This window comes from Phycodurus eques, chromosome 2 (genome assembly GCF_024500275.1).
Source record: "Phycodurus eques isolate BA_2022a chromosome 2, UOR_Pequ_1.1, whole genome shotgun sequence".
Lineage (NCBI taxonomy): Eukaryota > Metazoa > Chordata > Actinopteri > Syngnathiformes > Syngnathidae > Phycodurus > Phycodurus eques.
In genome coordinates, this window is record NC_084526.1 from 26,549,423 (window position 1) to 26,567,807 (window position 18,385).

Here is an 18,385-nt window from a genome sequence, read left to right on the forward strand (position 1 = left end):
ACCCGACCCCTATGGCCCCTCCCGCAGGTGGTGAGCCCATGGGAAGGGGGATCCACGTTACCCTTTCGGGCTGTGCCCGGTTGGGCCCCCGTCTTCGAGCCCCACCTCCAAGCCTGCCTCCAGAGGGGGGCCCCGGTGACCCGTGTCCGGGCAAGGGAAAACCGAGTCCAATGTTTGTCGTCATCATAAGGGGTCTTTGAGCCATGCTTTGTCTGGTCCCTCACCTAGGACCTGTTTGTCATGGTTGACCCTGCCAGGGACATAAAGCCCTAGACAACTTCGCTCCTAGGATCATTGAGACACACAAACCCCTCCACCACGATAAGGTAACGGCTCAAGGAGGGGCTACAACTACAACTATTTTGTCATAATGGGAGACTTTAACATTCTGTTGACAATAACATGGGGGAAAAAATTTAAAGAACTGTCTGCTATACTAGACACATTTAACCTCTCTTCAACAATACTCGCACTCTGTTTGCTGTGGTTGACAAGCTCACAACCCCCCTAAATCAGATAGATCCAGAACTCCTATCAGCTAAAAATGCAATGAATTTTCTTATTTTAGTGAATAAATACAATCAGTTATTTTGTAACCATTGGAAGTGTTCAATGTCATCGAATGGCAATGACCTATGGGGTCCCTCAAGGGTCAGTTCTTGGACCCCTCCTGTTCAGCCTGTATATGCTATCCTTGGGTCAAATTCTTCAGAACTTTAATTTTGACAATCATAGCTATGCAGATGACACACAGTTATATCTAGCAGTGTCTCCAGATGACTACAGTTCTGTTGAGGTGTTGTGTCACTGTATAAAACAGATAACTGGATGAGCCAAAATTTTCTTCAATTAAACCACAACAAAACTGAGATATTTGTTTTTGGCAATAAAGAAAAGAGGATTGCTGTTAATAAATACCTGGAGTCACTCTCTTTAAAAAACCAAGACCAAGTCCGAAACTTTGCTGTTCTGATAGATTCCGACCTGACTTCCAACAGTCATGTCAAATAAATTACTAAAACTGCCTTCTACCATCTAAAGAACATATCCAGAGTGAAGGCTTGCATGTTAGGCAGACCAGGAAAAGCTCATCCAAGCTTTTAGCTCAAGTCGACTTAACTATTGTAATGGTCTTCTGACTGGACTCCACAAAAACAGCATTAAACAGCTGCAGCTCATTCAGAATCCTGCAGCTTGGGTTCTGACCAGAACAAAGAGGTCAGAGCGTATTACTCCAATTCTATATTCTTTACACTGACTTCCAGTCAGCTTCAGAATATATTTCAAAGTTCTCCTACTGGTCTATAAATCACTCAATGGTTTAGGTCCTGAGTACTGATGGAATATAAACCCAGTAGGGCTCTGAGATCGACAGACTCAGGTCAAATAGTTGAACACAGAGTCCAAAGCAAACATGGTGAAGCAGCATTTAGCTATTATGCTGCACACACATGGAATAAGTTGCCAACAGAAGTGACATCAGCCCCAACTGTGAATGTTTTAAAGTCCAGGTTTTTCTTCATTTCCACTTTTAGATGGTATTTCTTGCACTGTACACTGTTTTAATTGTACTTTAATTTTTTTTCTCTTGGGTTAAATGTTTATAAGCTGTTTTTTTTCTTTGTTTTTTTAAAATACTTTTAATCATGTAAAGCACATAGAGTTACCTTGTGTATGAAATGCGCTATATAAATACATTTGCTTTGCTTTATTATATTACATAATATACAGCAATAACTGTCCTGCGGTAATGTTACTGACAAAATTTTGATAACTAATTTTTGATGATAAATTTTGATTTTGGATATAGAAATTCAGACGACTTCGGACAAATTGTTCTGGAAGTGAATTTCTGTAGGTTGGCAGCTCTGTTGATGCATGCTTTATTTGTCCCCTTGGGAAAAGTCAAACATTTTCACTCACTTTAAAAATAACATGCTTTACAACAAAAATGTTTTTAATGAATATGAATGACAATGTATTAGCTGAAAAAAATATACGTGTAAAACAGTTACACTAATTAGCCACATTGTAAGTATATAAACATGGCTAAACAATCCTGATTTTTTACACAAAAAAATCAGCTAAAGCCAATGGTCTCAAATTCAATTCGTTTTAAGAGAATAGTAAAATCAAATCAAATTCATGGAATTATAGTCATGACAGATTTTGTTTCTATTTAACCCTCAAATTGATTGAAATATTGTGTTCACCTGCATCCCCAGGAGCTCAGGATGACCTACGTAAGGTGACACGCGTGGCCTACTCAATGGTGAAGCAGTACGGCATGTGTAACAGTGTCGGCCAAGTTTCATTCCCCGAAACAGAGGAGCAAGGTGCTATTGGGCGGAGACCTTTCAGCCAAGCACTCCAGCAGCAGATGGACCACGTAGGTTCCAAATTTGTAATTTCTCTTCTGTTGCCCAATTTTAGTAGACTGTAAACGTTGGGATTTCTTATAAATATTGCTATAATTTTGTCCAGAAATATCTTGTCCTTTTATGCAGTTTTGTAACATTATAACATTTGTGCTTTTAGGAGGCTAAAATGTTGATAGCTCGCGCCTATCGGCATACAGAGAAGCTGCTCATGGACAACAGAGACAAGTTGACATTGGTATGCTCACTCTTCTCTCTGTAGTGTATATTTTCTACATTTCTGTACATTCATTGAGGTGGTTGCCACCGTTTTAATTTTGCTGCAATTTAATCCTGCAGTTGGCCAATGCTCTGTTAGAGCGAGAGGTGGTGAACTATGATGACATAGAGGCTTTGCTGGGTCCTCCACCTCATGGGCCAAAGAAGATGATCGCCCCACAGAGCTGGGTAGAAGCTCAGAGGGACAAACAAGACACAGGCGAAGACGAACCACAGCCACCTTCACGCAGACGCAATGAAGACGACATGAATCCAGAGATGATCTGAAGTATGCGTCAGACTTTCTCAGCTGCTAAATTTTTTTATTTAATCGTGGAGTGAAGACATTTTCAACAAACGTGCAAATGATGCGCATATAATGTCATCAAACTGTAATTTTTGGTGTTCTAGTAACAACTCCGCTCTAGCTCAGGAGTCTGAAACAGACTGAAACAAGCAAACACTCTGCAAGTATAGGTTGGATAGAATCTGAACATTTGTCTTATGTTTGTAGTAAACTCACAATTCCTAAGAAGTGGACACATAGCTTATGTCAGTTGCAACTCAATGGCAGATGTTTCTTACGTTTTGTGTACTCAACTATTGAATTTGTCAGATGACAGGAGAAGGAAAAGCTTATGTAGGTTTGCTTGAAACCTTGAAAACCTTAATACAACTTTTCAATGCAATGCTTTTAGGAGTTTGTAACTCATTTTAGGCTACGTGCTAAAATGCTTTCAATGGGCATTGTTCTACTTTTTTGGAGGATGTCTCACGTGTACTGTACACTAAAGCATTGAGGTATGTATTGATGGATGTAAAACATCCATCAATCCATTTGCCATACCGCTTATCCTCACTAGGGTCGCAAGCGTGCTGGACTGGAGACTATCCCAGCAGACTGGGCGAGAGGCGGGGTACACCCTGAACTAGTCGCCACCCAATCGGAGGGCACATATACAACCCCAATTTCAATGAAGTTGGGATGCTGTGTTCAACATAAATAAAAACAGAATACAATGATTTGCAAATCATGTTCAACCTATATTTAATTGAATAGACTACAAAGAGAATATATTTAATGTTCAAACTGATAAACTTTATTGTTTTTAGCAACTAATCATTAACTTAGAATTTTATGGCTGCAACATGTTCCAAAAAAGCTGGGACAGGGTCATGTTTACCACTGTGTTACATCACCTTTTCTTTTAACAACATTCAATAAACGTTTGGTAACTGAGGACACTAATTGTTGAAGACCGAGGTTCAAATCCCGTCCCCGCCTGTGTGGAGTTTGCATTTTCTCACCGTGCCTGCGTGAGTTTTCTCCAGGTACTCTGGTTTCCTCCCACATCGCAAAAACATGCGTGGTAGGTTGATTGAAGACTCTAAATTACCCGTAGGTGTGAACGGTTGCTTTGGTTATATTTGCCCTGCAAGTGGCTGGTAACCAGTTCAGTGTGTATCCCGCCTCTCGCCCGAAGATAGCTGGGATAGGCTCCAGCACGCCCATGACGATAAGTGGCACAGAAAATGGTCATGGTTATTTTAGTCATCACAAACAAAGCCATTTTTGAGGCACTAAACGTGCACGAAAATTCCCGGAATTTGGCTCGCACATCGGGCCTGGTGAAGAATTTTATTATTTCATGTTTTCGGGCGCAATTTCCAAAAAAATGTCTCGACAGCACCCACTAGAACGATGCTGAAAGTACATCAACGGACTACTTGGTGATCCGTATGACCTACGGCTCTGAAAATTTGCACACATCTAGAGGGGACAACGGGGGGGAGGGGGGAACGTGAGTCCGGTGGATGTTGGCGGATGGTCCGGTCGGGGTCTTGAACCTAGGTTCCCCATTGTGGCAGGTGATGATCTTAACCATTAGGCTTCAGCTGCCTGTTACTCTCAAATGACTGGCATTCTATTTCCCCATTTTTGCTACCCATTCAGCCTAGCCAGCTGCAGCTGTCACCGTACAATCTCAAAAACATGAGCAAAAACTTTTTGCTTGAATGGTGTTTTTAAAAATGGGGAATTAAAACAAAAACAGGACTTTTCTCCTTAATGTGCGAAAACAACACAGTATGACAGGAACGATGGTGAAAGGACATTGATAACTTTGCATTCCTCGCAGCTCGAGCTGACTATATTAACAAAATAATTTATCTACTCATATATTACAAAACTAAATAAATTCCACTGTGTTCATACAGTGTTTTAACTAATGCATTCTAATACAAATAATAATTTTCCTAGTAATCCATTTTTACAATTTTGACTGTATTACAAAAGAACACATTTACTCCCATTTGCGCAGTGTCACTGAGCGCACATCACGCACTCACACAGCTGGCGCGTGCCTGCCTGGTTTCATTCTAAAGAATGAAATGGGAAATGGAACAGGTGTGCAATATTTATATTAGCATGTCCAAACAGGTCACTCTGCTGGTCACTTTTAATGTTACAGTTGCTTCACCATATTCCACAACGCCAACATCGCAGCAGATGTGACTATTGTGCACACGTACATCGCTCAAAATATTGGGCAGCCCTAGCTTACAATATATTACAGCACTCACTTTTGGTAAAGGTGTTGGTTGTCGGGGATTTGTGTCTGTCAGTGTGGCACATTGATGTGGATAAATTTGCCGTCGCTTCTTTGCTAAAATGCTCCAAATCTGTCAGATTGTGAGGGCATCTCCTGTGCACAGCCATCTTTAGATCACCCCACTGATTTTTGATGGACTTCTCATAATTCCCTCACCTCAGTTCTAGCTGAAGAAAAAAAACGCCCCAAACCATGAAGCTGCCACCACCATGCTTCACTCTATGACGTTCCTTTGGTGATGAGCAGGGTTCTGTTTGCACCAAATATACATTTTGGAATTATGGTCAAAAAGTCATAACAGAATTTGCCAAACAGAAGTGGCAATAGAAGTATTGGTCTGACTTTTCACTTACTTTTGTGTGAGTGTACGTTTTTAGTTTGGACCAGAAGATTTCTGTAAAAAAAGCGCATACATAATGGTTGAATAAAGTTTTATTTAAATAGATGTACTGCATGAAATAATTATTTTATTTTTTATATGAATGAAATACTTAAGGATAAACCTTAATTCTCTTTCGACACTTGAAAGAAAAACTAAATTTGATTAATTATAGTATGTACAGTGGGTACAGAAAGTATTCAGACCCTCTTAAATTTTTCACTCTTTGTTATATTGCAGCCATTTGCCAAAATCATTTAAGTTCATTTTTTCCTCATTGATGTACACACAGCACCTCACATTGACAGGGAGAAAAAGGAATTTTTGCAGATTTATTTAAAAAGAAAAACTGAAATATCACACAGCCATAAGTATTCAGACCCTTTGCTGTGACACTCATGTATTTAACTCTGGTGCTGTCCATTTCTTCTGATCATCCTTGAGACGGTTCTACACCTTCATTGGAGTCCAGCTGTGTTTGATTATACTGATTCGACTTGATTAGGAAAGCCACACACCTGTCTATATGAGACCTTACAGCTCACAGTGCATCTCAGAGCAAATGAGAATTATGAGGTCAAAGGAACTGCCTGAAGAGCTCAGAGACAGAATTGTGGCAAGGCACAGATCTGGCTAAGGTTACAAAAAAATGTCTGCTGCACTTAAATTTCCTACCAGCACAGTGGCCTCCATAATCCTTAAATCCTTAATGTGGCCAAGTACAGGGATATCCTGAACGAAAACCTTCTCAGAGTGTGAGGACCCCAGACTGGGCCGAAGGTTCACCTTCCAACAAGACAACGACCCTAAGTACATAGCTAAAATGACGAATGAGTGGCTTCAGAACAACTCCGTGACTGTTCTTGAATGGCCCAGCCAGAGCCCTGACTTGAACCCATCATCAACCCAGCATCTCTGGAGAGACCTGAAAATGGCTGGTTCACCATCCAACCTGACAGAACTGGAGATAACCATCATAACCATCAAGGAGGCTACTCCGGAATTTCAAGATGGCGCCTACCAGTGTGGCCGCCTCGGTAACGCGCTCTCTAGTATTGTCTTCGTTTTTGTGTTTTTCGTCCGTCTTTGGAGACCTTACACGACTCACTTACACAAGGGGAGACCTGCTAACCATCAAGGAGGCTACTCCGGACTTTCTGTCACCAACTTTCGAAAATCCGCTCAGTTTTTTCCCCGAGTTACTCACCGGAGCGGCGTCCGCTGTTTTCGGCGCATGGATGCGGAAGCGGCGCCACAGAGGAAAACGAGCCGGAATTCAGGTGAAACTCCGCAAGAGAGGACACAGATTGGCCTTCCCGTCGATCCACCTCGCGAATGTACGCTCCCTACCCAACAAAATGGACGAGCTTCATCTTCTGTTAAAGACCAGTAAAGACTTCGGACGTTCCGCGGCCATGTGCTTCACGGAGACCTGGCTTTGCGACGCTGTACCCGATGGCGCCGTCACGCTTCCCGGCTTCAACATTCATCGAGCGGACCGCGACATGGAATCATCGGGAAAAACGAAGGGCGGCGGGATATGCCTCCATATAAACGAAAAATGGTGTACGGACGTCACGGTGCTCAGCACACACTGCAGCCCGCATTTGGAGTCGCTGTTTCTGAACTGTAAACCATTTTACGCGCCACGTGAGTTTGCATCGTTTATACTGGCTGGAGTCTATATCACACCGCAAGCTAACACGAGCGCCGCATTGCTAACGCTCGCCGAACAAGTCAACGAAATTGAAAAAAAACACCCTGACTCACCCCTCATTATTCTCGGGGACTTTAACAAAGCTAAACTCAACCACGAACTCCCTAAATACAAGCAGCACATCGACTGTCCTACCAGGGAAAATAATACTTTAGACCACTGCTACACTACGGTAAAAAACGCATACCGTGCTATACCTCGTGCAGCCCTGGGCTCGTCTGATCACTGCTTAATTCACTTAATACCGACGTACAAGCAAGTACTTAAATGTGCGAAGCCTACAGTGAAAACAGTCAAAAAGTGGACCAATGAAGCAAAGATGGAACTTCAAAGCTGTTTAGACTGCACAGACTGGAGTGTCTTTGAAAATTCAGCTGGCAGCCTGGATGAATATACGGACACTGTCACATCCTATATCAGTTTCTGTGAAGAGGTTTGTGTACCAACAAAATCATTTCGGACATTCAACAACAACAAGCCGTGGTTCACTGCTAAACTTAAGCAACTTCGCCAAGCTAAGGAAGATGCATATCAGAGCGGGGACAGGGCCCTGTATAATCGAGCTAGAAACCAGCTTACTAAAGAAATTAACATTGCAAAGAGGATCTATGCAGCAAAGTTGGAAAAACAGTTTAGCGCGAACGACTCGAAATCAGTCTGGCGTGCATTCCAATCGCTGACTAATTACAAGCGACGATCCCCCCAAGCTGAGAACAATAGCACACTAGCCAACGACTTGAATACCTTCTATTGCAGATTTGAAAAGGACAGTTTCACTCCACACACCAACCCGGCCGCACCCGCGACCACAACCACACCTCTGACTTCTGCGTTAACCATCCATGAACAGGATGTGAGACGCATCTTCAAACAACAGAAGATTAACAAAGCAACAGGACCGGACCATGTGTCCCCATCCTGCCTCAAAGTCTGCGCGGACCAGCTCGCTCCAGTCTTCACTCAGATCTTTAACAGATCTTTGGAAATGTGCGAAGTTCCATCCTGCTTCAAACGCTCCACCATCATTCCCGTCCCCAAGAAACCTGCAATCTCTAGTCTGAATGACTACAGGCCTGTCGCTTTGACATCTGTGGTCATGAAGTCCTTTGAACGTCTCGTGCTGGACCACCTCAAGAGTGTCACAGGTCCCCTGCTGGACCCCCTGCAGTTTGCCTACCAAGCGAACAGGTCTGCGGATGATGCAGTCAACATGGGACTGCACTTCATCCTAGAACACCTCGACAGTGCAGGGACCTACGTGAGGATCCTGTTCGTGGACTTCAGCTCAGCGTTCAATACCATCATCCCTGAACTCCTTTCAACCAAGCTTCTCCAGCTCAGCGTCTCACCTGCCATCTGCCAGTGGATTTACAGCTTTCTGACGGGCAGGACACAGCAGGTCAGGCTGGGGGAGGCCACCTCATCCACACGCAGCATCAGCACTGGGGCGCCCCAAGGTTGTGTCCTCTCTCCGCTGCTCTTCTCTCTCTACACGAACGACTGCACCTCAGCGAACCCGACTGTCAAGCTCCTGAAGTTTGCAGATGACACCACTGTCATCGGCCTCATCAAGGACGGTGACGAGTCTGCATATCGACAGGAAGCGGAGCGGCTGGAGCTGTGGTGCGGGCGACACAACCTGGAGCTGAACACGCTCAAGACGGTAGAGATGATCGTGGACTTCAGGAGGCATCCTTCGCCACAGCTGCCCCTCACGTTGTCCAGCTGCCTTGTGTCAACCGTCGAGACCTTCAAGTTCCTGGGAATTACAATCTCTCAGGACCTGAAGTGGGCGAACAACATCAACTCCGTCCTCAAAAAGGCCCAGCAGAGGATGTACTTCCTGCGGCTTCTGAGAAAGCACGGCCTGCCACCGGAGCTGCTGAGACAGTTCTACACAGCGGTCATCGAATCGGTCCTGTGTTCTTCCATCACAGTCTGGTTTGGTGCTGCTACAAAAAAGGACAAGCTCCGACTGCAACGGACAATCAAAACTGCTGAAAGGATTGTCGGTAACCCCCTACCCACCATTGAGGACTTGCACGCTGCCAGAACTAAGACAAGGGCGTGCAAAATCCTCTCGGACCGTCTGCACCCCGGTCACCAGCTCTTCCAGCTCCTTCCCTCAGGTAGGCGCTACCGATCAACGCTAACTAGAACTAGTAGACATTCCAACAGCTTCTTCCCTCTTGCGATCAACTTCTTAAACACCTAACCTATAATTCCATTACAACAAGCTGGCAATTTTTTGACTTGAGTTCGTTGTCACATTTCTGTGGGGCCAATTATTTATTACTTGTGCACTCACTGTAGTTGTCTCGCCATGCTGCACTATTTGCATATACTGGCCACTCATGCCAGAGTAGCATCTGCTCCATTTGCACACTGATTGAGGAGTATCTGTAACATTTGCACAACCGACATTGTCCCAGATGATCGCACTACTTGTCACTTTAAACCGCATACACTCCTTGAAGTCTCAGCGCCCTTTGCACAATGGTCATTGCACCGGACTATTGCAATATTAGTCGTTCGAACTGCTCTAAGTGCTAGAGGACTCTGCATCTTTTTGCACAATTGTTTTTTGTCAATGTCTTTATGTCCCCAAAGTGTTCTGTAAATTGACTGTTTGTTGTACTAGAGCGGCTCCAACTACCGGAGACAAATTCCTTGTGTGTTTTGGACATACTTGGCAAATAAAGATGATTCTGATTCTGATTCTGATTCTGAGAGGATCTGCAAGGAGGAATGGCAGAGGATCCCCAAATCCAGGTGTGAAAAACTTTTTACATCATTCCCAAAAAGACTCATGGCTCTATTATCTCAAAAGGGTGCGTCTACTAAATACTGAGTAAAGGGTCTGAATACTTATGGCTGTGTGATATTTCAGTTTTTTTTTTTTAATAAATCTGCAAAAGCAAATCTGTTTTTTTCTGTCAATATGGGGTGCTTTTCTCCGGGCACTCCGGTTTCCTCACACATCCCAAAAACATGCATGGTAGGTTGATTGAAGACTCTAAATTGTCCGTAAGTGTGAATGTGAGTGCGGATGGTTGTTTGTTTGTATGGGCCCTGCGATTGGCTGGCAACCAGTTCAGGGTGTACCCCGCCGCCTGCCCAAAGATAGCTGGGATAGGCTCCAGCACGCCCGCGACCCTTGTGAGGATAAGCGGCTCAGAAAATGGATTGATGGAATATGGGGTGCTGTGTGTGCATTAATGAGGAAAAAAAATTGAACTTAAATTATTTTAGAAAATTGCTGCAATATAACAAAAAGTGAAAAATTTAAGGGGCCTGAATACTTTCCATACCCACTGTACCTCCTTCAGCCTAACATAAACTACCCAGAATAATGTGAATCTCTTTTTGTTTTGTTGGGCGATGTTTTGTGTAAAAGGTGTGACACATGCTGGAATGGAGGGTTTATGATCAAACAAAAAACATGAGCGCAAATTAATCTAATAAAATAATAACATTGAAAAAAAAATACATCCCCAACAAACCAGGTCTGGGGAAAAATCTAATCCATCATGGACTAACACTTCAACATATTTAGTTTGCTTTGCAGTATGCACATCTCCGACTGCTTTATTTCCTGAGCACCCTTGTTAAGGTTTAAGTCCATAGTGTTTTACTATGTAGTTGAATCCAGATAATGGTGTGGTACCTTTAGGCACACAATGATAGATAATAATATCTCGTATTTGTCCAGTGACACACCCAAAACCATGGAGTGTTTTGCTTTCAGGTGTGGAATCAGACAACACTTTCCTTTAAAGGTCACCTTCCCACCTAACGTGGGTCATACATGTTGGCCAGTTTCTGAAATCGTGGTCCCCAGTCGTTGAGATAGTCATAGTCCTGATCTTCATTTGAGCTGCCAGACGCAATGGAGCTGAGGCTGCCTGCCAGCGAGCCCTCTCCTTCGTAGTCATAGATCAGGGCTGTGTCATAGGGCAGCACGTTAGGATCCTTATCTGCAGCGTCCAGACCCTGATGGAACAAATAAAACATGGCGTTTCTGCAGAAGTCTCAGCACATTCTCAGACAAGCTATTTAGATTTTAAAGTTCGCTTTATTTAATCTTTATTTATCCAGGTAAGGCAAATGAGAAATACCAATAAATACAACAAACTGTATACAAAACAAAACATAAAACATTCAAAAACAAAATGGTAATAATAATAAACCCTCTGATTGGCTGGCGACCAGTTCAGGGTCTACCCTGCCGCTTTCCCAGTCAACTGGCATGATGGGTGGATGGATGAATGGATGGATTTTAATAAATAAACACAAAATCTTTCTTCTTCAATCAAAATACACCATAGCTCCCTTCACATTGGGAGACTTCAGATGTGGTACAGAGTTTTATACAGGGTGATTGAAAAGTAACTCCCTATTTTAAACTACTTATTTATTCATATGTTGTAATATTTTTCTCAATTCTTTTTGTATATGTTCGATGATTAAAGGGGCAAGTCTATTCTACCAAAACAACGACTTTGGGAGAACCTGAAGGGCGAATACGAAAAGTTATGTCTTCCATCCCACAAGAGCTCCGTGTGAAATCAATTAATGCGGTCCTCAGGCGGCTTGAGAAACTGGTGGCTAATGCTGGCGCCCATATAAAATTTTCAATAAAACTCCATGCAATACACTTTCTTCTCATGTTCATTTCTTGAAAGAATTATAGTTGAGAAATAAATTCCAAGTACTTAAAAATAAGGAGTTACTGTTCAACCACCTGGTATTTCCCCTTGTACATTTTGTTAGAAGCTTAGCTGATTAGTCGATGAAAGGTGCAAGATTGAGTTTCCTTTGACCAGTATGAGGGCGCCAGGATCATATGCTAAATATATAATGAGCACGGGCGGCACTGGTTAGAGCGTCTGCCTCACAGTTCTGCGGACCAGGGTTCAATTCCCGGCCCCGCATGTGTGGAGTTTGCATGTTCTCCCCGTGCCTGCGTGGGTTTTCTTCAGGCACTCCGGTTTCCTTCAACATCCCAAAAACATGCATGGTAGGTTAATTGACAACTCTAAATTGTTCGTAGGTGTGAATATGAGTGCAAATGGTTGTTTGTTTGTATGTGCCCTGGAATTGGCTGGCAACCAGTTCAGGGTGGAACCTGTAGTTCAGGGTTGCTGAGAAAACCCAACCAGGCACCGGGAGAACATGCAAACTCCACACAGGCGGGGCCGGGATTTGAACCCCGGTCCCCAAAACTGTGAGGCAGATGTGCTAACCAGTCGTCCACCGTGCCCAGATCTAAAAATAAAATTGTGCTGCACTTAAGGTTCCTAAGAGCATAGTGGTCTCCATATTCCTTAAATGGAAGACGTTTGAGACGACCAGAACTCTTCCTAGAGCTGGCCGTCCAGGCAAACTGACGAATCGGGGGATAAGAGCCATGGTGCGAGAGGTAAAGAAGAACCCAAAGATCACTGGCTGAGCTCCAGAGATGCAGTTGGGAGGTGGGAGAAAGTTCGAGAAAGTTAGCCATCACTGCAGCCCTCCATCAGTCGGGGCTTTATGGCAGAGTGGCACGACAAGCCTCTCCTCAGTGTAATACACATGAAAGCCTGCATGGAGTTTGCTAAAAAAAACACCTGAAGGACTCCAAGCTGGTGAGAAATAAGATTCTCTGGTCTGATGAGACCAAGATCGGACATTTTGGCCTTAATTCTAAGAGGTATTTGTGGAGAAAACCAGGCACTGCTCATCCCCTGTCCAATACAGTCCCAACAGTGAAGCATGGTGATGGCAGCATCATGCTGTGAGGGTGTTTTTCAGCTGCTGGGACAGGACGACTGGTTGCTATCGAAGGTAAAATGAAAATATATATATCATATGTTTTTGTTTGTTTGTTTTTTTCAATCAAGGAAAACTAAGTCTGGTGCGCACCCAACACATCTCATCTCTCCAAGGACACCACTCCCACAATGAAACATGGTGGTGACAGCAATGTGCCGAGGGGATGCTTCTTAATAGCAGTCACTGAGAAACTGGTACGAGTCGAGGGAAAGATGGTTGGTGCTAAATGCAGTGATATTCTTGAGAAAAACATGTACCAGTCTGTAAGTGACTATCAAACTTGAAGGAGCTGGAGCAGTTTTCCCTTGAGGGAGGACAGGGGGGGACATGTCCCTTGCACCTTTTTCAGATGGCAGTTTTGGTTCCTTGCACTTTTTTACTGTCCAAAAACAATGTAACAAGATAATAAACTGACACTTGACAAGCACTGAGCCACGCGGGAAACCCCTGCCAATTACAGCAGTGCATTGGCCAACACTGTATCTGCAACACTTCATGTAGCCTTGTAAAGCAATTAAAGTCTTGTCTTTACTTCATGTTTCTTGCTAAATGTGTTTGTTATTTTCATGCTTTTTAAAAACATGTTTTTTTACTTTTAACAGATATTATTACAAGATTATTTTTTATGTATTGTTTACAACAAATCCCTTTTTAACATAAAGTGAACAATTGTTCTTCACTTAATATTTGTGTACCACAATTTTCCATGAGTTCTGATTTCAAATCTAATTCTAATGTGCAACAATCAATTTCTGGGGCAATTGTTTATTTGAAATATGTTGAAATGACGATACATTTATAAGGTTTTCATAGTTATAAGGGCCCTCTGATGAAAACCTGTGGCCCATGACAAAAATAAGTGGGACACCCCTGCGCTCGATTGAGTCAGATACCACGCTTCGAGAACCGCTGCTAGTGGCTGTTTTAAACACAATTTTTCTCTGCATATGACCCTCCAGTACACCCAATTGATGGATGTAAAATTGTGGGAAAAAAATTGTCAGGGGGCAGGTGGGTTGGGGCACAAAAAATATTTTGTCCCGGCCACCTTTCACATCAAAGTTACGCCGGATGAGCTGGAGCTTATCCCGGTGGACTTTTTTTACACCAGCCAATTTCAATAATAGTGTTGTTATGAACTTTGAAATTATATTTAAGTATTTAGAACCCAACTATCTCTATAAATGCACTCTGTTAACTTTTAACTTCTGCACAGGATGTATGAGTTTCCAAATCCTGGTGTTGTTAGAGAAAAGAGATCACCAAAGACAAACTTACAGTATTTGGTATAGTATTTGTATAAACAACAAAGTGATGTAGAAATCTATTATTATTTTGTTCAATCTGATGTTTTGTATTCCTAAAACTATGATTTGTTGAAAAGAAATCAAATCAATAAGACACACTGAATGGAAATTGATTATTTTAGATCCTGGAGAATCTGTTTCACCAATAAACAACGTAAATGTAGGATGTATGGACGTCAAAAAAACACTTCTAGGTTTTTGGTCATGTTCACAGAAGCATCTTACATCAGAGATGTAGTCCTCGATGTCAGTGGGATCTGCTGGGGGCCTCCGAGGGTAGATGGGAGAAGGCAGGTCATGTGGTGTATCCTTTCTGAAGGGCTGCTTGCCTCGAGGAACACCAGATCCTGCGTAGTATGGCGTGGGGGTCAAGGGTGCATCAAGAGGATTCCACAGTAGGTCCATGTTAAAGGCGTTCTGCAAGGACAGGGATTGGTAAATCTTTTTGTCATACCACCCTCATTCCTACATGTCCATCTCCTTTTCTCTGTACTGGTCCTCATCTTTTTCTCTCACCACTTGAAATGCAATATACAAGAACTGCAAGAACTGTGGTTTGTAACTGTGAAACTTTGAGGCAGCTGTTTTTGACATCAAAAGATTGAAATCCATACACTACATCCTCAGAAAATGAATCACATGACATGAGCAACTTTGATGCTTAAGTGAGTAGGTTTTTACACATACAGTATAAACTTATTATCCTTCCAAGGATGTTTGATTAAATTATGTTGAAAAAAATACATACATTTCATGATTCTAATAATACCAAATCATCAATTATGAAGCCTTACCTCATCTTCCTCACCCCCTCCTTGTTCATTGTAGTTGAGGACATTGTCCCGGATGTCATCTTCCGAATCACCCCCAAGCAGACCAGTTCCTTTCTTGATATGATGCCGTCTCCCACAAGAGCTCAGCGCCACAGCTAATAGGAGCAGTACTGCAATACGACACCTTTATGATTATCATGATATCATGGCCAAGAATTTATTTGATACGTCCAATATCCCTCACCCTTATATTGGATCTCAACACCAAATTATTATTTCTAAACCAAAGGTGCTATCGTCAGTAACTACTACATTCTACTTTTAACATGGTAGTTTTGACACATGAACACAATCATAAACTGTTTTATGTCAACCTTTTAAATGTTTTGCCAGAATCTAGCAATAAATAATATGTTCAAAGTGTAACTTACATAGAAGGAGGCCAATACTGGCCATGATGATAATAAGCGCGATCAAGCTGATCCCCATGCTGGAGCTGAACACTGCCCCCGCCTCAGACTTACAGTCTCGGAATGAGTCACAGAGACATACCGTGACGTTGACCTGAGCGTAAGAGCTGAGACTTTGGTTTCCAGAGTCTGATACCAACACCATGACTGCATATTCTCCATCCTCTATGTCTACAAGAGGCTGCAGCAATGCATGGGTGTCTGAAGTCAAAAAGGGCACACACAGGGATTGAAAGAGGTCAGAGGATTTAGGTAGGTAACTGTGGACTGAATTAGTCATACACATTCAATAGCCATTGTTAGTCCTCATTCTTCCATACCATTACCCTACCATTGACTTGAATGAGAGTCCAGTTCATTGACACATCATGGGGCATTTCAAAGAAAAATGGTGCAGCATGTGGAGGAAAATCGTCATCCTCAGCAGTCAGTACTAATCCAGAAGCCATCTTTCTTGCATCCCTGCACACGGTGCCACTCAGTGGGAGGAGCTTTGGGGCAAAGTCATTGGTCTCCTTCAACGTGATGGCCACGTAGGCAGTGGTTGACACACCGCCAACATCTGTACAGGTGAAGCAGTGCAGCATATGTTAGTAGCAGAACCTACTCAATCTATATTTTGGGAATTAGCAAATGCCCATAACTGACATGAGTCTTTGAAAATAATATTTGAAATCTACAGCATTGAAGTGGTGGGGCCCCAAATCCCATGCAAATCCCTGGGAGCACCTGTGACCTATCTCATTAAAATGTGTAGGTGTCCAGACGGTGTATGGAAGTGTCTGGCTGAGGTATTTTAAAAATATAAAAATTTTAAGAAAGGACTATTCTGACCTGTAACCTTGACAATAGCAACGTAGATGTTGTTTTTAACATGATGCGATCGCATGTTGAAAGTTCTCTTTGCAGTAATGTCTCCTGTATGTCTGTTGATGTCCAGCCACCTCTCAGGATCTCTACTTATCTCATACCTGCAGCATAAAGAGCAGAAAAATTATGCTCAAGGTCACATCCAGTATGAGCGAAGAATAGAATGAAAAATCACTATACCGATGTCTTCATACCTTAGGTCAGAATTATCAGGATCAAATGCAATGTTGCTTTTCAGTAGTGTTCCAGGAGCCACAGACTCAGGTACAACAATCTGTATTGGGTCTTCTCTGAAATGTGGAGCTTCATTCTCATTGACAACTGTGACTACCACTATTGCACTGCTCACTGGTAAGTTAGGAGCCTTGTCGCTCAGTGGATTGACATTCTCAACTGTCAGAAACAGGATGTGCTCATTCTGTGCCTCGAAATCCAGGGGCTGCAAGACAATTGAAGACTCTAAATTGCCCGAAGGTGTGAATGTGAGTGTGAACGGTTGTTTGTTTATATTATATCTGCCCTGCGATTGGCTTGCGACCAGTTCAGGGTGTACCCCACCTCTCGCCCAAAGGTAGTTGGGATAGGCTGCAGCACACCCGCGACCCTAGTGAGGATAAGCGGTATGGAAAACGGATGGATGGATGGAACGATAGCCATTGATTTAAGAAGATTCCAAAAGACATCCTGGTCGATCACTATTTTTCATATATTTTGTTGAAATTATTCCAATGAATGCAATATTGTAATTATGTAGTAAAACCAATTAAAAAAATAAAAGGTAAATCATGGACTTGTTGTGATCAGCTAATATATAAGTCATGCATCTACAGTATATTTACTTTATATTACTGGATCAACTTTACCTTCACCACCATCAGAATGCCCTGGTTGGTGACACTGTCCGTTGTGATGGCAAAGATTCTGTAAGGGTCGTTTGAGATGAAATATTTTGCCTCCCAGTTTCCTGTTCCACGATCGTCAACGTCAGTCACATTGACACGACCAATCTCATAGTTCATTCTGTTCTCCACTGCTTTCATGCTGTACTGAATGGATCACACAGACATAACACAGCTAGTAAATTTTGTACTGATTCTCCTCATGTCATCTATAACATCTAACTGATCTATTCTTGTAAGAAGGACTCACCGAGCTAGGGTTAAACTGTGGAACATGATTGTTGATATCAGAGACATGGATGATGGCCACACCTTCACTTGTCAGCCCCATGCCACCCATATCTGCAACTTGTAACATCAGCCTGAAGGTCTTCACTACCTGGGAAAGAGGACAATATGATTCAACTGCAACAATAACATTTAAACTCTCTACCAAAAGTATTGGAACACTGTGGCCACATGCTTATTTTTGCTGTAGACTGAAAGCATGCTCTGTAGGGTTTAAGTCTGGAGATTTACTTGGTCTGTCAAAAACCTTACACTTCTTTCCCCTGATAAAGTCCTTGTGTTTTTCATCATTCTCTTGTTGCATGATGTAAGATCTCTCAATCAGTTTGGTGGCGTCTAAATTGTTACGCAAACTGTTTTTCCAGACTACTTATGAGTTAATTTTTCAGATGCCATCATGTGTTACATCAATGAAGATTAACTTTACAGAAATAGCCATGCAAGCCCAAGCCACTACATTCAACTAAGTTTTACAGCTTTATATGTTTGTGGTACAGTGTATTGTGTTTTGGATCATGGGCAGATCCTTTCTTTCTCCAAACCTTAGCCTTTCCAACACTTTGATAAAGGTTCATTTTTGTCTCATCAGTCCATAAAACTGTTGGAGTGGAGTGTACAGT

The 18,385-nt window shown here is 42.6% G+C and overlaps 2 protein-coding genes across 3 annotated transcripts in view; one reads left to right on the forward strand and one right to left on the reverse strand.

Moving 5' to 3' along the window:
• Positions 1 to 13,655, forward strand: part of spg7 (SPG7 matrix AAA peptidase subunit, paraplegin) — a 26,862-nt gene extending 13,207 nt beyond the window's left edge. The window contains exons 15-18 of one of the 2 annotated variants that reach the window (XM_061670127.1): positions 2,226 to 2,389; positions 2,539 to 2,616; positions 2,718 to 2,925; positions 13,227 to 13,655. In XM_061670127.1, coding sequence (XP_061526111.1) covers positions 2,226 to 2,389; positions 2,539 to 2,616; positions 2,718 to 2,924 — 449 coding nt within the window. In that variant the 3' untranslated portion in view covers position 2,925; positions 13,227 to 13,655. Of the gene's footprint in view, positions 1 to 2,225; positions 2,390 to 2,538; positions 2,617 to 2,717; positions 3,326 to 13,226 lie in introns of those variants that run through there. The other variant, XM_061670126.1, reaches the window with a different exon arrangement.
• Positions 11,121 to 18,385, reverse strand: part of cdh15 (cadherin 15, type 1, M-cadherin (myotubule)) — a 21,517-nt gene continuing 14,252 nt past the window's right edge. The window contains exons 6-14 of the mRNA XM_061670128.1: positions 17,728 to 17,856; positions 17,442 to 17,624; positions 16,773 to 17,017; positions 16,543 to 16,679; positions 16,040 to 16,270; positions 15,670 to 15,909; positions 15,260 to 15,408; positions 14,691 to 14,882; positions 11,121 to 11,337 (exon numbers count right to left, since the gene is read on the reverse strand). Of these exons, the coding sequence (XP_061526112.1) occupies positions 11,137 to 11,337; positions 14,691 to 14,882; positions 15,260 to 15,408; positions 15,670 to 15,909; positions 16,040 to 16,270; positions 16,543 to 16,679; positions 16,773 to 17,017; positions 17,442 to 17,624; positions 17,728 to 17,856 (1,707 nt within the window). The 3' untranslated portion in view covers positions 11,121 to 11,136. The remainder of the gene's footprint in view (positions 11,338 to 14,690; positions 14,883 to 15,259; positions 15,409 to 15,669; positions 15,910 to 16,039; positions 16,271 to 16,542; positions 16,680 to 16,772; positions 17,018 to 17,441; positions 17,625 to 17,727; positions 17,857 to 18,385) is intronic.